General features: G+C 51.2%; 1 protein-coding gene across 1 annotated transcript in view; it reads left to right on the forward strand.

Moving 5' to 3' along the window:
• Window positions 1-23493, forward strand: part of SCARA5 (scavenger receptor class A member 5) — a 98496-nt gene that overhangs the window by 72659 nt on the left and 2344 nt on the right. Inside the window, exon 8 of the mRNA XM_072952550.1 lies at window positions 14489-14683. Coding sequence (XP_072808651.1) covers window positions 14489-14683 — 195 coding nt within the window. The remainder of the gene's footprint in view (window positions 1-14488; window positions 14684-23493) is intronic.

Consider the following 23493-nt stretch of genomic DNA (forward strand, 5'->3'; position numbering starts at 1 on the left):
TTCTGGATACAACTATCATACCCCAGCAACAATAAGATTTAAAAATAAACCACACTTCCAAGAAAAAGTAGCCACTCATGCAAGATGGCTAGCCAAGTTGCACCGGGTGCTCTGAGGTACAGTTTCCATGTGCGACAGTTCCCTTAATTCTTCAGTCCTACTCCGGAGACATAATTACATCGATGGCAGAGAGGTGCAGAGGCTGAGGGCAGAGGCTGAGGAACCTGCCCAGAGCCACCCAAGTTCCCACGGGGCAGGGCTAGGACTCAAGTCAGGTCTGGAGCCCAACTTCTGCTGCCATCTTGGACTATTTGTTTATTCTTTTAAAAAAATGTGTGTTTGTTTTGGTGGGGGAGGTAATTAGGTTTATTTATTCTTGGAGGAGGTGCTGGGGACTGAACCCAGGACTTCCTGCATGCTAAGCACACAATCTACCACTTGAGCTAGTCCATCCCCCATACCTTTTATTCTTATTCTCCCTGGCCTTTGACAGCCTAGGGGCCTCCTCATGGGCTTCTGTCTATTCTTAGTGGGTTTCATATGAATCTGCTCATTTCTCCCTTAGCAATGCTCACTTTTTCCCCTAAATTTACTTTAATTGAAGTATACTTGATATAAAACATTATGCAAGTTACAGGTGGGCCACATAATGAGTCACAATTTTTAAAGGTTATACTCCACTTACAGTTATCCCAAAATATTGGCTAGATTCCCTGTCCTGTACAGTCCATCCCTGTGGCCTACTTAATACCTCATTGTACCTCTCAATCCCCTCCCCCTGAATTGCCCCTCCCCCTTTTCCTCTCCCCACTGGCAACCACTAGTTTGTTCCCTGTATCTGTAAGTCTGCTTCTTTTTTGTTATACTCACTAGTTGGTTGTACTTTTTAGATGCTCAGTTACTCTTAAGCTACTCTTCCCCATCTCCGAGTTTGCTGTTAAATACACCAAGCCTTGGCTGCCTCCCCCGCTTCGGTGGCCCTGAGATGGACCAGACTCAAGTTTTCACACCAAGGTTGGGTGGTTCTGCCTCTGCCAGCGAAGCCCTCCCCGCTCGCTGGCTTCTCCCATCCTTCGTGCTTGTGTGGTTGAGTTCAGTCTGTGCCTTCGTCCGTCACTTCTCTTTGTCCTTACACAGTGAGTGCCTGACAGCTGCAAACATCCCGGGATGGGTGGAGAGGAGAAGTGATTTTCAAATGTTTCCTCTGTTTACATCCAGTGGCTGAAAATACATAAGGACACACACCTCGCTCAGAAAAATGGTTCTGCAGCGAACACGGTTTCCAGTGCTGGCTGCAGCAGAGCAGGAGACACCAGAGAGAGAGACATGAGTGCAAGCAGGTGGGAAGTGAGGATCACTGGGAGCCAGATGAAAACTGAGCAGGGACAGCAAAGGCCATAAGCCTGCGGATCAGAAAATAGGCTTGCCCAGCATGGAGCTGGCTTTGGGAGGGAGCGGAGGCGAGACTGAGTGAGGAAAGACAGATGTGTGGAAGGAAGGAGACGTATAGGAAGAAAGCATTGTAATTCACTTATTTAGTGAGCGTTTACTGAGCCTTTGCTGTCGACCAGGCGCTGGCTGAGGGCTGGGGAACCCAGGTGAGTAGGGCCTGGCCTCACCTGGAGGAGCTCACAGGCTGGCCGGTAAGAAGGATATGTAACAATCACCGGAGAGTGTCTTGAGTAGATGTACGTACAAAGGGGGTCACTCGATGAGGTGTCTTTGACCCGAGTCTTGAAGTCTTGAAGGGCAAGTTGGTGTCCAACAGGTGCATGGAGGAGGTGAAGGTATCCCAGGTAAAGAGAACTGTGCATGAAACAGCAGAACACTGTCTGATAAACCCAAATCGTTTGGCACAGCAAAGGTTTGGGATGCAGGAAGCAAAAAGTAAGACCAGCGAGGTATTCAGGGATCAATGGTCAGGAGTTCAGGCTTGATTTCTGGGCACCGGGCAGCCCAGTCGGGCTGTAAGCAGGGGCTGACCTGGCAGCAGTGAGAGGTGGCTGACCAGGGGGAGACCAGACTAGAGCCAGGACCAAGGCCGTGACAACGGCACCCCAGCCATCGCCAGTGGCCCTTCGCACCTCGGCTGGTGCCGGCACCCAGCAGACAGGCCCTTCCTGCCCCGGAAAGGTCGCTGTTCCAGGTCCATGTTTCTATGCCGCTCCTGCTCCTGCTCCTGCTCTTGGTTGAGCTGCTTCCCTTGTAGAAAGTCCTGTTTTTCAGAAACACATTGCCTGAGAAGATGAACCACACGCCCCCGGGAGCAGTTGAGGCCGTGGAGCTCCAGTCCTGAGATCCGAGTCCCCTTCTGACCCGGCTGTGTGGCCCTGAGGCCACTGGCTGGGCCCCGCCCGGTGCAGTTTCCTCTTTTCTCCCCTGTTCCGCGCAAAGGATGGGACCTGGCCTTGCCGGCCTTCTGCTTTGCCAAGAGCCCATCTTAAGCCTTCCAAAAACAAATCCAGTGATTTTCCTGAAAGCTTCCTAGTGACCCCTTCCAGGAGAGCTTCAAATTGCTCCCTGCAGAAAGCAGCTCCGTTCCGATTAATCTGAGCCACCTTTGGTTTGATGGCTTCACGCAGATCCGAGAAAGCCTGAAAAAACACTAGACCCGGCTCCTTTGAGAAGCCAGGGTGGTGGGGGGAGATGAAATGGGGGTGTGTGGTGAGGTTCGGGGGCTGCCTAAGAGTCAGGAACGGCTGAGCTAGCCACTGACATTCCCGGCTTATAAAAGGGAGAGGAAGAGCTGCAGCCTGGGCCCTGGAGATGTGCAGCCCCCTTGAGGGAACCTGAGGTCTTGAAGAGAAGCAGAGAGGTGCTGGGAGGTCATTAGCAGGCCCGCTAATATCTGTATCCTAGATACGGAGATGCTCAGTAAAAGCAGGAACCAGCTGAGGGCCACAGCGGAGGGCTAGGTGGAGAAAAATAAACATTTTCTACAAAAATGATGCCTTGGAATCACTGAAGTATTAAAGTTTGGTCTTCGATGTGGGTTTTGTATGAAGAAGGTTCTAAGTTGAGACGTACATTAAAACCAGGAATGGTTAAACTGTTTATTGAGAAAGCAATTCAACAAACTCAGGAATTGTTTTTCATCCCTGTGACCCTGCACTCACTCATCTTAGGTTGGGAGGAAAAGCCTGCTGCAGGCGCTAGATTAAATCCCGGAGGTCCCCGCCGAGTCTTTTTGATGTAACTTTATCAGCGTTAGCTGCCACTGCATTAACTTCATGCCTCCACTCCCCCTCGTGTCCTTTGACCATGGAAAATCCCCGGGGGGTGTACTTGGAACCCGTTAGCTAGATGGACTTACTTGCCTTAGCGCTGGGTTTCAGCCCCGCTTGTAAAGAGTGCTGTTGTGGAATTCTGGTGGAAGGAAGAGGGAGACAAAGCCTGTGGACATCCCGGGAGGTCCTGTGGATGCCGCCGGGGGTGGGGGAGGTCACGGCTGGCTTCCTCACTGACTCAAAGTCTGGGCGAGTCCCTTGCCTCTGTGCCTCTGTTCCCACCATGGTCCTTGAGGCTTATATTGAGTTCAGTACTGTTTATTGAGAACAGACCACCCCAGTGCCTGAGCGCCTCCTATTTCAGAAGAATTCTCTAAGGTACATGTCATGATCCCATTTGACAGATGAGGACATTATTCTGAGCAGTTAAATCATGTGCCCAAGGTCAGAGATCTGGAAAGTGGTAAATCTCTATGCAGGAATCCTAGGTCCTGTCTTTCAGGATTTATAATATGTGGGTGGGGAAGCATCCCAGCCTGGGGTCTCAGACCTTGAACTTGAAAGAGAGCGGAACTGAGAGAGGAAACAAGGCAGGGCGGGGACAGAGTGAATGAAGGCAGAAAGTGTGAAAGAGCCATCTTAGGAAAGGCCACTAGTCCCAGTCATGAGCCCTGGAGGGAAAGGCGACAGTCCACGAGCCTTTAGAGGGAGGCCTATAAACATTAGCGCGTCCCCACAGCTATAGGTGTGGCAAGATCAGAGTTCAGCATCAGAGCCTTTCTCCTGGCTGCCCTGCATTTCTTTCTGGTCCTAAAGGCTGACTGACTCGCACCGACTGCTTACCACCCTTTGAGAGGCCCAGGAGCAAAAGTAAGGCCAAGGACTCACCGCTCCACCCGGGCTGCCTAGTAAATTCCCACAAATCCAGCTCTGAGCAGAGCCCCTGGGTGTTGGCGACATCCTCCTACTGCGATGGGGTGAGCCCCTGCTGCAGGACTGGGCAGGGAAAGTGCTTCATTTATTATTCCATCAGACACATTTTCATTGAACATCTGCTCGGAGCCAGGCGGTCGTGACTAGGGCATTAGAGAAGCAAAATCATCCAAGACAAACTCCCAGCTTCCAAGGACTACGCAGTAGAGCTGGGGAGACCGATGGGTGAGACAACAGTTAAAAAGAAATCCAGCATGAAAAGTGCAGTGACAATGAGAGATATTTCTGCTATTTCTTCTGCGCAGTTAAGTCCCGGGTATCTCCGTGTGACTCCCAATCAGAGACACAGTACAGTGGCTGGTGGGGCTGTGGGGCTGGAGACCCAGCTGTGACTCTGCTGTGGCCACTGCATCTTGTGACCTTGAGAAAGTCACTTTCCTTCTCTGAGTCTCAGCTTCCTCATCTGTGAAATGGGTATCTTACACCCACCCTGGAGGAGGACTGCAAAGATCAAATGAGATCGTCTAACAAAAGTGCTTTGAAGCAGCATAAATCACCTTATTTAGAGCAGATTACCATTAGGAAGTAGCATTTTATAAAGTGCACCCACAGGCCAGACCACATTTCATTTTAAAAGTGATGCCCTCCGGCAGAGCCTGACCAGAAATTCCTTAGGCTTGTGGGATGGCTCCCGTCCTTCCCATACGGACCACATTTCCCGTGGATGTCGGGGAAGACAACAGTGCCCTGTCTAGGCGGGCACAGAGCCCTAGTGATGCAGGCCAGCTGGGGGCACGGGGAGTTCTTTCTTCACAGGAGAAGAAAAGTTCAGCTTCCTTAATGGGCAGCTGGTCCAGATTATCCCCGGGGCTCGACTCTGCAGCTGCAGAGAATCAGAGCCTGTTTTCCCAGCCCCATGTGTTTATTTCTGTTCCCCACAACCTCCTTTCTTTCGACTTGTTTTGCTTTGGCAGGGCCTGGAAGGCAGGATAAACACACCTAAAGGAGCTGTGAGGCTCCAGGATGACACTCCTCGCTTCTCCTGAAAAGCAAAATTTCCTGGGCTCTCCAGCCCTTCTGGCGCACAGCCAAGCAGGTTCTGGGGGATTTCGGGGCCACTTCTGTTCCTAGAAGCCTTCATCCATCCATTCATTTATTCACTCATTGACTTACTTGTTCATTCAGTACCATTGATTGATGGCGATGTGCCAGGCCTCTGCCTGCAAGCGAGGCTGCAACTGGGACCTGCAAGGGTGCCGAAAGCCCGTCGCTCCCACGGAGCTTAGAGTGGTGCGTGCATGCAGACGTGGCAGAGGGAGCGGTGCTGTGCTCTCTCTCATCTGTGGGGAGCCCACACGGGGGCCACAGGTCAGGGAGACCCTCGAAGAGGAGGTGACAGTGTGCTCACCCCCCAGGCCCCAACTGCGGCTCAGTTGTGCAGCCCCGGGTGGATCCCAGATCCGCCCTCTCCAACAGTGCTTTTAGCCCTGGCTGCGCGTTTACATCACCTATGAACTCCTCAAAAATACGCCCCTCTTCCCCACTGGCGGATTTTAGAGCACCCCAGGTCATTCTTACACGCCACCCAGGGCCAAGAACTGCTGCTTTAAGCCTCAGGCGCTTTCTCCTAAACACATGAATTTCTGCAGACTCAGAGGGCTGCTGGGAGGCAGATGAAAGACGCTTCACGTATGAGGAGGGCTGTTATTAAATATCTGTCTTAAGTGCTCGCCCCCGCCTGTTGGCTCTGTGGTTCTGAAAATGAAAGGCCTTTTCTCTTCTCCCCGGCTTCACCTCGGAGCAGCTGTGTGACCCTAGGCAAGTGATTTGACTTCTCTGGGCCCCTTTCTTCCTCTGTGAAGTGGGAGTCCTAATGACTAAGTCCTGGAGCTCTTGTGAAGAGTGGAGGAGAAACTGCGGGCCTGGAGCCCACTGCATGGGGCCTGATGGGTCGTGGGGACTGAGTGCATGTGGATTTGTCTCCCTCCCCATCCATTCTTGACTTGCAAGCTCCCTCAGGTGGCATCCAGAGCCTGCCTCTGTTGTAGCTGGGTTTGGGACGGCTCTGAGCCAGGGGTGGACAGGCCCCCCAGGCAGTGGGTATTTCTAAGGCTCTCCCAGCCCTGGAAACCGGTTCTGAGGGGGTTAAGCTGTCCTTCCAGACCCACTGAGGGGCCGAATAATGCAGCGGCTCCCTGGGTTGGGCTCCCGCCAGACGCTGGAGAAAGAGAAAGATATTCCACATTTCGGTGCCCAATTATAAATGCGAAACCTAAAGCAAATAGTGTAAAATGAGGTAGGAAGCAACTGGATGAGAAAATGCCAGCGCCCAGTGAATGAAACCAGATGCCAGTTCTTAAATCCTGGGATGGGTTCCCAAGAGATACTGTCAAGTTCCCTTCCACTCCCAGAGGCAGAATGAGTGGCTGTCAGATACAGAGTCAGGAAGATTCCCGTATTTGAAGTGGGAGAGGGAGGGCTCAAGGCCAACGTCCAGAGCCCCTTCCAGCTCTGGGGCTCAGACATTCAGTGCCAGGGGACTCTGGGGTAGACCCAGCCTGCTTTGTCTGGGACCTTGCTTTTCCTACAGATATATTTACAAAGCAAAGAGAGCAAAGACATTTGTTTTGAGAAAAGAATCCCCACTTATTAGATTTGTAAGATGTGCACGCAGAGCCCCAGAGTGGCCTCAGCCGTAGCGCCGCATTCCTGGACCATTCTGGAGCTGCCTTGCCTAATGAGTTAGTGAGCAGAAACTTGCTGACAGCAGGAGCCAGTCTTCTGCCAATGCCCCTGTCCCCCTCCCCTAATATGCTAAGAAATTAGGAACTGTGCCCTGAGGAGAGCAGAGGAGGTTAGGGGAGAGTCATCCAACTGGAGGGCTGAGCCCCCCTTGCTCCTGCTCCCTGGGCAGCAGCCTTGCTGTGCCCGGGAAGTAGAATCACCCTGGACATCACTGAATACTGTCACTTCTCTCAAAAGCTAAGGCTGGTTTATCCCTCCCTGGCTGGAAACAGCAACACGTTCATTTTCAAATACAAACTCAGCAGTAGCCGTGCTTCATGAAGTCATTCCTGCCATCTTGGTCCTCCTGTAAGACTTAAGAGAAGCCAAACTGTTTCTATGCATTTGGGGTAGAAGATAACAGTTCAAGGGTTAAATTCATTGTTTTAAAAAAATTTTTTTTATTATTTATATTTTTATTGATGTATAGTCAATTTACAATGTTGTGTCAATTTCTGGTGTACAGCACAATGCTTCAGTCATATAGGAACATACGTATATTCATTTTCATATTCTCTTTCACCATAAGTTACTACAAGATACTGAATGTAATTCCCTGGGCTATAGGTATGAACTTGTTGTTTATCTGTTTTATATATAGTAGTTAGTATCTGCAAATCTCGAACTCCCAATTTATCCCTTCCCACCTCTTTTCCCTGGTAACCGTAAATTTGTTTTCTGTCTGTGAGTCTGTTTCTATTTTGAAATAAGTTCATTTGTCTTTTTTTTTTAGATTCCACATGTAAGTGATGATATGTGGTATTTTTCTTTCTTTTTTTTTTTTTTTGGCTTATTTCACTTAGAATGACATTCTCCAGGTCCATCCATGTTGCTGCAAATGGCATTATTTTATTATTTTTATGGCTGAGTAGTATTCCACTGTATAAATATACCACAGCTTCTTTATCCAGTCATCTCTTGATGGACATTTAGGTTGTTTCCATGTCTTGGCTATTGTAAATAGTGTGCTATGAACATTGGGGTGCATGTGTCTTTTTGAGTTAAGGCTTTGTTTTTAATAGAACTGCTCCATCCAAAGGCATCTTGCTTCAGTTGTGAAGTAGACTTAGTGGATCTAGCCCAGAGACCTTGTGAAGTGTGAAGGGCTCAGGGAGGAAGGGAGATATAGACAGAGAACTGGCTCCAGTGTAAGTCTCAAGTTCAGACGCAGCTCTCCTGCTACTGACTGTGCGATTACCTTGGGCAAACACAGCACCTTTCTGGGCATCTGTTCCCTTGTGTATAATGTGAAGAGTTTGGATTAATGTGATCTCCAGGTCTCTGCCAGCTGGAAAATTCTAAACTTATCCATCATTTGTGATGGTTAGAAAAGCCCGGGGACAGCATGACAATGACCTAAAAGAATTTCCATGTACTAATTAGGGGTGACGCCTGCGGCCCACAACTGAGCGTGAGGAGTTTATTATAGATACCCTCAGAAAATGCAAAGCTCCGTAGTCCGGACACCATGCCTCGTTCTCCCCCCATCTGTGCCTTACCTGCACCATCTTCATGGAGGGGCCAGGTTAGGCCTGTCATGGACCTGGGGTCCTGCTGTGGAAGGGTGGATGACGGCCATGTGGCTGGAGCCAGGAGAAGCCTGGGTAATGGGCAAGGTCAGCAGAGCAGGTCAGGAGGTGGGTTCTATGGTCTGGGCCTGCAGCCAGGCAGAAAGCTCCAAGCAGGGATTAGAACCACTGATGCTCTGGAAAACTCGTTGGTGAAATGATTGAGCCCTTTGATCTGGGAGAGAGCGAGGAGGCTGCCCAGCTGGAAAGGGCCAGTCTCTCGCCCCGAGTTCCCTGCATCAGCTTCCTTCCCTGTGGTTACACAGCCAGACAGAAAGTGATGCTTCTGGTGTAGGCTCTGATTGAAGGGACTCTTCTCTGTTGGCTTCTCTAAAAAAAAGGGAGAACCTCTGACCCCAAATCTGGGGCAGCAGGGATTAAAGAAGCAGAGGCCCTGTCCTGAGAATATCAGTGTCCCTTCCCGGGGCGGGTGCGAGGAAAGGCTCTGCCCAAGACGTAGTGGGTGGGGCTTGGGGAAGCCTGTCAAGTCATGAAACGCTCCACTCTGCCCCCAGGTGTTCGATGGGGAGCAGCCACTGGTATTTGCCTTCACCTGGGGTCTCCCAGATGAGAGGTGGCCTGCTGACAGGGCTCTTCCTTCAGAGAGCTGGGTGGGGACCAGGCTTCAGTTGCTACTGTCCTCTCCGCTTGCAAATGAGGGGCACACGGCCAGATCGGTTCCAGCCTGCAGGGAAGGGACCCCAGACTGAGAGAAAGAGTTTGATATTGTCATCACCCAGAGGGCCCCTTTAAGACTCCAACTCAGATGTCCATACGGGGAACGCGGTGGGGGGGGGGTAGGGGGTGGGGGGGCAGTGGTTTCTGCAGGGCTGCTGGTCCACATTCTGCTCAGGAAGAATTTCCTGGGGCTTACTGAGGTGGGAGGCAAAGAAGGATGCAGAGACCTGTCAGTCAGGGGCCGCTGTTAAGGGAAGTCGTGTGCAGCTGTGAAAGCCTGAGGTCTTTCGCACCCCCCCATCCCCCCCATCTCCTGGCCTAGGAGTACCTGGGTTTTGTGCCATCAGATCCCTGCTTTCCATCTCCCTCCACAGTCATGTGCAGAGAGAGGCATCTCCTTGACCCCAAATAGCCCCACACACTCCTTGGGGACCACTCTGGGTGGATGTCTAAGGGATAAGCTCCCTGGACTTACAGGAAATGTAAGGAAAGGGGTGGAGGGTTGGGCCGGGGGCGGGGCGGGGTGGGGGCAGGGGAAACCAGGCCGAGGCAGCCTCTCGGGCACCGCATCTGATTATGTGGGGCTGACGCAGCTGTGGGGTGAGAGCGTTTCCCAGTGATGGCTGGTTGCTTGGTGGGAAAGCTTTGCTTGAGGGCAGACACTGCTGGGAAAAGGCAGAGTTTACACCCTCTGCCCGCAGAAACCCAAACCTTCTTAGCAAAGCGTGCCGTCCTGCCTAGGCTGGAGAGCGGGTCAGTGTTGCCGTCATGGAGTGATTTCCCAAGTGCATTCCAGAAGGTGGCATTATTATGGCTCAGCTTGGGAAAGTCCTGCCTACAGCTGCCCCTGAAGCTCTTTAGGCCAAAGGTGGCCAGAGATACTGTTCATGGGACAGCCCCTTGGACTGTTTGAGTCCCTGAATGGGGGCAGTTTGCATCAAAATCAGATCAAATCAGCCTACAGTTTATCCTGAGGGAAGTATCCACAGAGATGAACTTTTGTTAGGGGGAAGAGAGAGGTGCAAAAATCATTGCTTAGTGCTGTGTTCCGTAAGATGGAGCTAGAACCAAATGTGCCTCATTTGGATCCTCCTGGGGCATGCAGCAGCTGCTGACCCCGTGGTAAGATGACCATGTTCTGCCTCCATTACGGGGAGAAGCCCTGAATCTGGGGATCTGGGAACAAGTGACAAGGAACAGGCTCCAGTGCTCCACGAGCCAACCCTGGGGTCTGGGTGTTGGGGGAGAGTTCTGGGAGCTATGACCTTGCTCAGTGTGTGGGGAGCATGGTGCATAGACCAGAAACATCTTTGAAATTGACACTATGAGTCCCATAATTACGGTTAACATGTGTTTCCAATTTTTGGAAGTTGTCCTGTTTCCAAATATTCTTTTGCCACTTCCATATACATTGAAGCCTGCTGGGAATTCTAACATTTCAGCATCCAAATGACAGTTTCCAGATTTCCTTCAGCGTTCACCGTAATCACACGACAGACCACATCCTTATTTTCTCGTTTGGAATGTATGGCCATTGTAGTAATAGCTTGAATTCTGGGTCCAGAATCCAGACCATCCCACCAAAAGAAGCCGTCAGTGAGGGAGTGAGTAGAAGGGCTGTGATGTAGCAAAGAGGGTGTTGGGAGCATGGAAAGCCCTGATGCTGGTTCTCCATTCAGAGGCTCTCACCCTGTTGGCTCTGGGGAGCTGCGTCCACCAGACAGGACCTGCCTACCTGGGTGTATACTGTCTGAGCTCATTCATTCGTGCATGCCTGCATTTGGCCCAGCTCGGGTGTCTTCATGTACCAGGCACTATGTCAGGCCACATGCCCCGTCCTCAGAATGCTCCCAGTGTCCTAAAGGAGTAAATAGGCAATTATTACATGAAGTGACCAGTATGTCCACAGAAGGGGCCTTGGCCACGTATGGGGGACCAAGGGAGGCTTTTGGAAGATGGAACATCGAAGTTGAAATTTAAAGGATAAGAAACTCTTAGGCCAGAGTACAGACAGGGGTTTTTTGAGGTGGGGCAGTCCATATTCTCCCTCAGCTCATTCAGATCTCCACTCAAGGCTTTCCTCGTCTCCCCTTCCAAGATGGCGCCTCCCCTCACCCTCCACCCCCCGCCTCGTCTCCCCGTCCATCTCCCCTCACCCTCCATTCCCTTTCTGTGCTCTGTTCCCATCTATGCACTCATTACTAAACGGCCATAGTTATATTTTTGTTTGTTTCCCAGCTTTATTGCTAGTCTCTCCCACTAAAACATCAGTCCATGAGGGCAGAGACTTTGTGCCTGGATGCATCCGAAGCTCCTAGAACAAGGCCAGGCCCCTAACAGATGGTCAGTCACTAAACAAAGAAGAGAACAGAGTGAGTTCAGAGAGGCCAGGGCAGAGAGGATGAGGGGACTGTCTGAACATCAGCCCTGGCTCCCCAGCCCCACCCTGCCTCTTCCTGTTATTCTGACCCTGAACTCTGCATGGCCTGCTCTGGGACACACAGCATCTTTCTGCCACTTCTCCCTCTACAAATGACCACACACTGCGCCCAGTGTGGCCCGCTGTCCCCCTGGCAGGTGCTGACAGAGGCGAGGCAGGTCTGCGAGAGATCAAGGCTGTCATCTCAGCCTCGGCCAGCCCACCCTGGCCAAGCCCCAGCCCGGGCCAGGCCTCGCCGGCTGCTGTGGCTCCGGGCTGGCTTGTCATATGCTCCCAGGGGACCTTCCCTGCCTCAGATCTGGCCTCTGCATTCCTCCTTCTCTCTGAGTGTTCCGTCTCCAAGATTCCTGTGCTCTCTTGCTCATTCTGTCTTTTCCGACAGCCCAGCTGGAGCTAAACCCACGTGGGGAGAATGGCCAGGGATGAAGGATGCATCCAAAATGGCACCGAGCAGTTCAAGGAGCCTTTCAAAGCCATCACACTGCTCTCTCTCTGCGTCTTGGGAGTGGTGTTCCTTCCTGGTGGCGTCTTTGGTTCCTCTGGGCAGAATACTCTGGGGTTTCCCTAGCCTGGGCAGCTCAAAACAGACGCATGGCCAATTCTGACTTCTCTCCTTTCTCACGTGGCACAGATGTGGGGTTTGTGAATTCTGCCACTTCCTCCAGGGGCCTATGAAGGTCTCTGCCAAGTCACAGTCACTAGACGAGGGAATCTCCTAGCCTGGCTGGCTGAAAAAAGAAAGAGAAGTAAATAGCCCAAGGGTGAAGTACTTATTAGGAGCAGAGCTTGATCGGGTTTGCTATTTTCTATGGTTAACAGTTTACATAAGGAGTTTTTGGTCACCCACTTGTCGCTGTGTCATGGTACAGTGTCCCCATCTCCACCCCATGTGTCCAGATGGCTTCTGGCTGCAAGAAGCGACAATCTAGACCTCTTGCCTAGTCTTGGCATCACTGAACAGCAGAGCTAGAAGGAACCTTACAGATCACCTCATCCCATTGCTCCCAAACGCCACGCCACACATAGATTACCTCCTCATCATGGGGAACCCTTTAGAAAATACAGATCCCCGACTCCTGCCGCCAAGATGCTGCCCCAGTAGCCCTGAACGGGCCAGGGACTCTGCCTTTTCACAGGTGTTCCTAATGATTTTGATGTGTGGCCGGACTTAAGACTCAGTGGCCAATATCCAATATCTTGTCAAGTGAGGAAGCTCAGGTCCCAAGGGGTGAATATACCCCTGCCTCGCCTCCCCGTGCGTGGCAGGACAGGCGGGATGGTGAAAGGACATTAGGCGAAATATCAGGAGACCCCAAGCTTCCATCCCAGCAGCTCTGGCACTAACCCTTTGTATAGCCCTGACACCATAACTCTAGCCAGACCCTGGCTTCGAGATGCTAGGAAGCCTTTTTTCGGCTTTTCCCCTGGGAGAAGTAACACCTTGCTTTGTGATGCAAAAGAATGAATCTGTACTCATTCATCGATGTGGCAAACGGCTACTATACATTTCCTACCGCCAGGCTCTGAGCTGAATGAGTTTATAGGTGAACGTGATGAGGTTTCAGTCATTAGAGAAAGGGGGGCAAACTTGGATTTTCTGAGAGCTTACTGTGCGCCAGGCACCACGCTTGGAGCCTTGTACAGGTCATTTCACTTAGTCTACAAGACCGCCCTAGGCGTTGTCCCCACACCACAGTCGGGGAAATGCCCTCAGAGAGGCTGGGAGACTTTCTTAAGGTCATTCAGGTGGAAAGAAGAGCCTGTGTGGACCACACGCCATTCCAAGATCTTTACACCTCTTGCCGTATTTCACTGATGCTGTGATGCACATTTTAACATCTCTGAAACCTGGAAGCATGTAGCAGTTGGTGTAACTTGCCATCGGTACTGGCCAAGCTTTTTCCTTCTTCGTAGCATAGCAAATAGTGATGGTCCTTAGGAAGACTGGCATCTTACATTTGATGAACTACTGGCTCCCCCTTACAGAGAGCCAGCGACAGGGTCAGAAGTCGCACCCAGGTCTGTCTGGCTTCGAACCTTTTCGTGCTAGTGGGAAAGTGGACACAGATGATGGGACACAGGGCTGAGACACTCCCTAGAGACCTCTCCACCTACGGGGCACCACAGCAGGGCCATCTGCCCACAAAGCCTTGACCATGCCTTGGTTTCCTCTGCTCCCCTTCACCCTCCTCCCTGGCAGGCTGACTGCTTCCCACCAGGTCTCAAACAGTGGAGAGGGATCCAGCCGTCCTGCTCCTTGGTGTTAACCCAGATAAGCTGGAAACTTATGTCCATCCAAAAATCTGCACAAGAATGTTTCTCATAGCTTTATTCGTAATTGCCAAAATTTAGAAGCCACCAAGATGTCCTTCAGTGGGTGAATGGATAAATACACTGTGGTACATCCAGACAATGGAATATTTATTATTCAGAGCTAAAAAAGAAATGAGCTATCAAGCTGTGAAGTGACATGGAGGAGTCTTTAAATGCAAATTACTAACTGAAAGAAGCTAACCTGAAGAGGCTACGCACTGTATGATTCTAACTAGATGATGTTCTGGGAAAGGCAAAACTAGGGAGGCAGCAAGAAGGTCAGCGGTTGCCAGGGGTTACAGGGTGGGGAGGGGTGAGTAGGCAGAGCACAGAGGATTTGGGGGGCAGTGAAACTATTCTGTATGAGACCATGATGGTGGACACATGTCCTCACACGTTTGTCCAGACTCACAGGAGGGACAGCACCAAGAGTGAACCCTGGTGTAAAGGATCGCCTCAGGGTGATCGCGATGTGTCAGTGCAGGTTCACAGGTCACGAGTGTAGCCTCACGGACGGGGTGGTGACCCTGTGCTGCTCCCGGCAGGTGGCCTGGAAGCCGTGATGGTCCGGCTGGTGAACGGCTCGGGCCCGCACCAGGGCCGCGTGGAGGTGTACCACGACCGGCGCTGGGGCACCGTGTGCGATGACGGCTGGGACAAGAAGGACGGGGACGTGGTGTGTCGCATGCTGGGCTTCCCCAGCGCCGAGGACGTGCACCGGACAGCGCAGTTCGGACAAGGTAGGGCGCGCGGAGGAAAAGGCGGTGGGGGGAGGGCCCGGGAGTCCTTGGGCAGCAGTCCTGGGAGTGTCACCTGATCTCTGCCCCAGTACTTGCCCCAGCCGGAAGCTCACCTCCCCAGGCAAGCTGCTCTGCCTTCAGACTGCTCTGATTACTAGAACATTCTTCCCTTCCTTGAATTGATTTCCTTTCTCTTTTTGTCTCCTGTCAGATCCCCAACTGGCCCCTGTTCTCAGCCCTGTGTCGCAGGGCTCGCATGTGCCCTGGTCCATTTTTGTCACTACTTAATGCTTATATAGCGTCCCTTGTGTGCCAGGCTCAGTTCTAAACACGTTCCACATGTTCACTCGTGTAATCCTCACAACACTAGGAAGTAAGTGTTGATATCATCCCTATTTTCCAAATGAGGAAATGGTGGCACAGAGAGGTTGAATAACTTGCCCAAGGTCACACAGCTAGCATGTGGCAGAGCCTGGATTCAGACCCATGCAGGTGGCTTATCCACTCTGTTGGACGTCCTGCGCCTCTTGGAGTCTTTTCTTCTGCAGATAAATATCTCCAAATACTTCATCTTGTCCTTAGAGGACAAGACTTTGAAAGCCTTCACCATTTCGGTTGCTTTCCTTTAAGACCCTAAAGCACATTTCCTTTCCTATAGATGGTACAAGAGACTTTGAGGGAGGGGCGCAGACCCTTCCTGGACAGACAGCTGATTTGAACCATCCATCCCATTGCTGTTACAAAGAAGATGCCACAGGATGCTCTGCCCCAGCTCCGGTCTTTATCCACAGTGCCACGCTAGTTCTCTGTGTTAGTCTGCTCAGCTGCTGGAACAAATGCCCCAGCCTGTGGGCTTAAGCAACAGACATTTATTGTCTCCTGGTTCTGGAGGCTGGAAGTCCAAGATGTGTTGGCAGATCTGGTTTCTCCTGGTGCCTCTCTCCTTGGCTTGTAGATGGACCCTTCCCTCTGTGTCCTCACCTGGGCATCCCTCTGTGGGGGTCTGTGTCCCCTCCTCTTTAAGGACACTAGTCATATTGGATCATAGCCCGTCCTGATGACCTCATTTATCCTTGCGCACCTCTTTAAAGGGCCTGTGTCCAAAGACAGTCACATGCTGAGGTCCTGGGGGTTAGGGCTTCCACGGATTTGTGGGTGGGGCACAATTCAGCCTGGAATGCCCTGTACCTTGGTGTGCTTGCTGTGGCCACCTGCTCCTGAGGCTGATAGGAGGGTCTACATGCAAACTGAGACTGCTGGCCCACACCCACTGGCACGTGCTGAGTGTCCCCAGCATCACATAAGTCACACCTGTATACAAATGTTCACCATCAGACATGCTCTGTCCTCCATCAGACCTCGAACTTGGAGAAGCTGTGTCGGCTCACAGCTAAAACAATGGTCCTGCCGTTGCACCTGAGCACAGCACTCCCCACGCTTGTGTCACCATGTGCTGCCCCGGTGTGTGCTCTTGTTGCCTCTCCGCTGGGTCTCGGTGTTTCCATCTGTAACTTAAAGGGGCTTGCAGACTCTCTGATGTGCTTTCCAGCTTGGGCCCCCTGGCGTTTGAAATGCTCCTGCTCACCTGTCACAGGGACCTGAGTTCTGGCAAGTGTGGGGAGGGATTTAGACTGACTCACTCATACTTGGTTGCCAGGTCCCCTGGTGACCCATGGAGGGACAGCTGGCCCCACTGTAGGGGCTCCTTGTGTCATGGAGTGTTTGCTGTCTGGCCTGAGATGGGGGCGGCCCAGCCCACTGTTCTGAGTGGTCAAGGGACTCATGGTGAGAGGAGGTGTATCCTTTCGGATGGGGACTCACTCAGAGCCAAGTCATCTCCATTGACCGTGGAGACCTCCACTCCTCCCAGCTGCCTTTCTCCTCATCCCCACCGTGGGCTTCCACAATTCATGCTTAGGACCTTGTCCCTTAGATCTCAGTCACTGTTGTGGACTAAATGGCCCACCCCCACATTCATATGTTGAAATGCTGACCCACCATGTGATGGTATTAGGTGGTAGGGGCCTTTGGAGGTGATGAGATCACGAGCCGAGCCCTCGTGATGGGACTAGTGTCCCTATAAAAGGAACCCCGGAGCGCTCCCTGCACCTCCTTCTGTGAGGACACACAGAGAGGTCAGTAGCCTACAAGCCAGAAGACGGCCCCCCTAGAACTGGTCCAGGCTGGCACCTTGATCTTGGACTTCCAGCCTCCAGAACCGTGAGAAATAATTCTCTGTTGTTTACAAGCCACCCAGTCTGAGTAGACTAAGACAGTTGCGCTCACTGAAGTGACTCTTGTGAAATCTGTTGTGACAGCTGGCAGAGAGCATCCGATTGACCCCACACATCCTGGCCTCTGCTTAAAGGCCAGCGCGCGGGGAGTTCAAAGGGTCCAGCTCCACAGAGGGCAGCCCACCGGGAGAGACCATCTTCCTCCCACCTGAAGCTGTGTGCTGGGTCTCTGCCTGTTTTCATCCAGAAAAACTGCCATTTTTGCTTGCACAAGGGAGAGAAACAGTAGGAACAGTCCTCACTTTTCCATTTTTGGCTCCAATGAGGATTTCTCCCTAATAAGTGGGAGTAAAACCTATTGGGGGAAAGATCATGAACCCTTTTAGAGAAGCTACGTTGGGGAGTTTGAATGCCATGGGTAGTGTTAGCCTGAAAGTCTTCTGTTCTCCCTTGAGGCTTGTATCGCATGGCGTGAGGGGAAGCTCTGCAGTGGCCACTCGAGTCTTTAAACCAGTTAGGGGAAGCCAGGCTCGATTCCATGTCCGCCTCAGATTTGCACCGTTATTCCCCCATCATCGTCTGAGAACTTAGGTCACATGATGTCTGAGACCTGGACAGGTAGGCGGGCCAGGCGTTACTCCTAGGTACACGGAGGAAAATGAGGGTCGGGGAAGGGAAGGGACCGCCCCATCCAGGCTTGCCTGGTGCCCGTTCTCCTAGTCCCGCTACACTCCCTTCTTCCCAGGGCAGCTTCTGGCACCTTCTGTGGGCAGGGACGGGCTCAGCGCCGGGGCAGAGTTGAGTCAACCTAGCCTCTGACCTCAGCACGTTCCGTTTAGAGGGGGAGGCAGACATGTTCATAGATTCTACACGTTGGGAGGGCTATTGTGCTGTAGGAGCTATGGGGCGAGGGAGGGGGCCGGGGAGCTGTGCATCAGAGCCGGATGACCCCCTGACCACAGCCTCCCATCACACAGGTGCCCTGACTCCCAGTCCGCTCGCCCTCAGCCTCACAGCCCCCAGCCCCTCGGCCCCGCCCACGGGCTCTGTTTCTCTCTTGGATGTGCTTCTCACTGTGCCAGCCAGGACTGCAGGCCTGTCCCTCCTCCCCTCCTCACACCCTCCCCCGTACCGTATCTGGTGGGTCCCCGGCTCCTACAGACTACATGTCTCAACCTCTCTGATCCTGGGACTCTCCTCCTCTTTGTCCTCACTGCTCTTGCCTTAGGCGCTCGGGCTGGGTAGAGCAGTGGTTAGGAGCTCCGGCCCTAGATCAGAGCAGCTAGCATCCTGTAACTGCCACGTACTAGCTGGTGACCTGGAGCGGATTCTTAACCTCTCCAGGCTTCAGTCCTTCCACTTTTGCAGAGTGATTGCAAATGTGAGACGAGATCACGTGGGGAGAGCAGTGAGCTCAGTGCAGCCCTGCGGTGCGCATTTATCTGCCGCACGGTAGGTGGAGGTGGGTGTGGGAGCAGCTGTCACCTCCCTGAGCTGCTTCTGGCACTGCTGCCCCCCTCCCTCTCCAGGGTGGTTCACGTTGCCTTCCTCCTCCTCCTGGCTGCCAGGGATCTTTCTAAAAGGGGCTCCTCCTTGGGTCACTCCGCTGCCTGGTACTCAGCAGTCTTGCTCTCAGGATCAACTTTGGTTTCCTTTGCTTAGTTCTCAAGGCCCATCCTGATGTGCCTTCTGCATCCTTCCGCCCCAGGTGTCCCTTCATGGTCTCTGAGCTCTCACAGCTGTTTCCCCGTCTCTGTATGGTCTCACATGCTGTTCCTTACGTCTAGAATGCCTTTCCCTCCTCTTCACCTTGCTAATTCCTCTTCAGCTTTTAAAGTCAGCTCAATTATCACCTCCTGTGAGGAGCTTTGCTGGCTCCTTCCAGCCCCCGACTGCCCCCAGCCCGATGGAGATACCCCAGCCCGTTCCCATGGCGTTTTCTCGGTGTCCCCTCACAAGCTGCTGATCTCTGAGGTATGTGGGAACAACTTGAGAGCAGAGCTCCAAACCCCAGAACTGTGCCTTGGACATGATAGGGACCGGATAACTGCGGGAGGGAGGAGGGTGGGCCAGGAGTCGGGGGCGAGGAAAAGGAAGGAAGGAACTTCTGTGCCTGCCTACAAGTGTCATATAAGAAACAAGAAACTGCCAAGCGCTGGCAGTGCTCTCAGTGGTCTGGCACCATACAAGTTTTCCTGGATAGGGCTCAATAATCAAATGATCAGTTTCCTGGGAAAAAAGCAAAGGAAAGACTCAAATGAGAAAGACTTGGAGAGAGAGATATATATGTATTTTTAATTTTAAATTGGTCCAAGAGCTGTTGGAGGAGGAGTGAGTACAGATAGAAAAGTACAGAAGAGTGAGTACAGAAAAGAAAAGATGGGGGCTGATGGCTGGAAGGGTGTCCAGCAGGAGTTGGCAGGGGGTGAGATCTTTAGAGGACAGCTGGGAATTGGTCCTGGACCTGCAAAGAAGATCTTTCTGTAAGACAGGCAAGAAGAGGTGAGGGTGGGTACAAACGCACATGGATTTGTAGGTGGGAGTGGGCAGGTGGAATTGGGAGTGTTCACTTCTAATCATATTGTTATCAGAATTTTTGCCCTTTCTGTCTAAGATAAAATTCAAATGCTGGGAGGTGGCTTAGACCAAGGATCAGCAAACATTAAAGGGCCAAGGAGTAAATATTTTAGGTTTTGTGGGCCAGGTGGTCTGTCTAACAACCACTCAGCTCTGCGGTTGTAGCATGAAAGCAACCATGGGCAAAATGGAATCGAGTGGGAGAGCTGTGTTCCAATAAAACTTTATTGACAAAAGTGGACAGGGGCTGAATTGGGTTTGCCACCTCCTGGCTTAACGAGCTGTGCTGTGCACTGTGTACTGTGGTTCTCTGGAGGACAGGGACTGGACTGGCTGGATGTCAGAGGTCTGGGTCATGATCTTGCCCCCTTAATAGTTGTAGCCCAAGTCACTTCATCTTTCTGGGGCCTCAGTTTTCCTCTCTCTTAAATACCTGTTTGCGAGCCATCCTGTCTGCTTCTGTGTGAGGGTCTGCTGTCAGCCTGTAGGAGTCAGTGTAACTCATTCCCTCTGTTATTACTCAGAATAAACATACAGCAACTCAAATATTAGTTCCATGGAACAGAGATTTTTGTTCTTTTTTGTCTCTTTTTTTAAATACAATTTTGAAAAGTTGCTTTCCATTTAGAGTTATTATAAAATGTTGGCTCTATTCCCCGTGTTGTACATACATCCTTGAGCCTGTCTTACACCCAGTGGTCTGTACCTCCCACTCTCTCCAACCTCTGTAATGCACCCCCACTGGTAACCACTATTCTCTGTATCTGTGAGTCTGCTTCTTTTTTTGTTATATTCCCTAGTTTGTTGTATTTTTTATATTCCACATGTAAGTGGTATTACACAGTATTTGTGTTTCTCTGCCTGACTTCACTTAGCATAATGCCCTCCAAGTCCATCCATGTTGCTGCCAATGACAAAATTTCATTCTTTTATGTGGCTGAGTAGTGTTCCACGGTGTGTGTATAATATATATATACACCGCAGCTTCTTTATATATAATGTATACCCTATCTATCTTTATCTGTTGATGGATACTTAGGTTGTTTCCATATCTTGGCAGTTATAAATAATGCTGGTATGAACATTTATCTTTTCGAATTAGTGTTTTTGTTTTATTCGGATACATACTCAGGAGTGGAATTGCTGGGTCATATGGTCATTCAATTTTCAGTTTTTTGAGAAATATCCACACTGTTCTCCACAATGGCTGCACCAATTTATATTCCCACCAACAGTTTTTTTTTTAAATCATTTTTCGTTCACTGATGTAGGGCAGACACCCAGAATAGTGCTGAGCATGGAATAGGCCCTCAAATATTTGTTGAATGACTGAATGATAAGGAGGAAATAAAATCTGCACCTACTCATCGCAACGCTATCACCTCCCACCATCCCCTAGTGCTCCAAGTGTCAGAAGACCTGGGCTCTCATCCTAATTTTTGCCTCCTCAAGATAAGATGTCACCCTGTTTCTTCATCAAATGCCACCCTGTTTCATCATTTTTCTGACTGTCAAGTGGGGAGCAGAGTACCTCCCGCTCCTCCCCGCTTAGCTGGTAGGGCTGTTTCAGCGCTCGCAGACGGAACCTGGATGGAGCCGCGGACCTCCTCTAGAGCGGGCTCTTCAGACCTGAGTGCATGCGGGAGATCTTGTTAAAATGGAGACCCTAATCAGGTGTGGGTGGGCCCAAGACTCTGCATTGCTAATAAGCTCCCAGGTGCTACTGACCTCCTGGTCCTCCAGCCACACTTTGAGTATCAGATGTCAGCACTAAAGCTAAAGTGATGATAAAAGTCATAGGAGTTCTAGCTTCTCTGATGTGACGAGGAACAGAGATGGTCTGCGGGTTGATTGGTCCCTCAGCGGTACCCCAGTGACAACAGATACTCAGTGCCGCTGCTTTCACGACCCCGTTGTCATCTTATTAACTCCTCCGCGACCGAACGTTACCAGGGCCCGCTGGCCAAACACCAGCTAGTTTTGCTTTGGAGTCTCGTGATCCTAGATACTCATTAGGGCCGGTGACCCTGGGCTGGTTCCGTTTTTGTCAGTCTCCTCCTTTGCTTCTTTATTTGTTTTGGGTGTGACTAATCCCGCAGAGCTCTTGGGCTTATAGCCTTTTCCTGGGTAATTTGTAAACTGATGTGTTTTCCAGGAGACATTTAATCTGAGAATTTCGCTCAGCCTCAAAGGGCTTATTGTGTAAGAGACACACTGTATCCGGCCAGGGAAGAGGCTCTGGTGAAGAACAACATCCAAGAAGACGGCGGAAGGAGGCCTCTCCTCCCAGCTCTGTCCCCAAATCCACTGCTTGGCAATCCCATGACAACAGACGCTGAAAATCTCGGCATAACAAAATATGTCTAAACCACTTCGTTCATGCAGGAGATTTAGTGGGGAGCAAAATGGTTTAGATGTTCCCTGGATGTTCTTTGTAAAGGGATTTCCCATGCAGTCCAAGGGCGAGTGACGGTTTTCAGGTTTTAGTACTCAGTCTTGACAATTCCTCTAAAAAGAGGTTATCTGGCTACTGAGAGATTGGACAGGGAGGAGACGGGGCTGGGGTCAGGGTACAGTGCTAATCTCTCAGATACTGTTTTGAAGCATTTCAAAACTCTTTCAAATACAGGAACTATTACCTCATTTAACTTGCTCAGTTTGACACAGTAATGTTGGAACCCAGTTTATATGACCTTTAACCCCATGATTTGGGGGGCCAGCTCATAGACATGACAAGTCAGGATGCTGGAGTGTCCAACCATCCTGGTTTACCCAGAACCAACCCAGTTTTTGCACAGAAAGTCTCACATCCCAGGAATTCCTTCCCAGTTTTAAAATGGAAATGGTCCTGCTCCATGGGGCTCCAAGATTTGTCCTGCTTATTGCAAAGCCCTCCTTCTTCCACTGCACCGCTGCTTCTCAAACCTCAGTGCATAGTCACTTGGTTCAAATATAGGTTCTGGTTCAGTGGATCCTGAGAGGGACCCGAGGTTCCGGCTTTCTAACCAGCTCTGGGTAGTTGCTGCTGCTGCTGGTCCAGGACCACACTTTGAGTAGCGAATCTCTGAGCCGCTGCTTCCAGGGGAGCCCTGAAGCTCCCACCGTCGGTGGTCTGGCTTGGCCGTCAGCCCAGGGAGCCCACCAGAACCAAGGTGATGGCCCTGCCGGTTCATCAGCGGGGGCTCTAGGTGACTTCTAGTGTAGCCCACTCCCCTCTCCACTGACCGCCCCCAACCCCAAACAAGCCCTCTCCATTCCCCTGCAGCTTCACCCAGCTGTCCTTTCCCTTGACGTTCACCGAGGGATCTCAATGCCAAGTTTATGTCTCTTGAGGCTTAGGAACAATCCTGAGAAAGCCAACCAAAGACGTCCCTGCATAGATACCTTCAGACCTACAGGCTGATCCCCTTAGGAGCTAAGTGAACAGGGCAGGATGGGCAGGCAGGCAAAACTCAGCTAGATTGTCTTAGGGACCCTGTGTTTTGGGGGCTGACCTAATTACTTACAATTAGGAGTACTTCTGCCGGTCATTAAATGTATGTCTGATTATAATAAACTGAGGTCCCGTGTCATTCCAGTAACCACTGTTTTAGGCTCATAGAATGGGACCATCTGCTCTAAATTTCAGAAGAGTGGAGGTCATGTTAGCACTGACATACTGGTTATGGGGCTCTGGATCCATCCACCCCAAGATCTTTCTGGCACTGGCCCTCTGGTTAGGCCCTGCTCGAATAGGCATCAACACACACACTGCAAGATATCCTATCTCAAAAGCTGTGATGTGTCTTATATAAAGAGTGAGTTCAGACTCTGCCACTTACAGGCTGAGCAGCCTTGCACCAACTGCTTTCTGAACCTCAGTTTTCCCATCTATAAAAAGGGTTTATTAATACCTATCTCACAGCACCATGGTGAGAATGGAGGAAAATCGTATGTGTAAGATGCCTGTTACTCAGTAAATTCCACCATCTCCACGATTAATTATCTTTTGTCTGCCTT

The sequence above is a fragment of the Vicugna pacos genome, chromosome 31 (genome assembly GCF_048564905.1).
Source record: "Vicugna pacos chromosome 31, VicPac4, whole genome shotgun sequence".
NCBI classification, from domain to species: Eukaryota; Metazoa; Chordata; class Mammalia; order Artiodactyla; family Camelidae; genus Vicugna; species Vicugna pacos.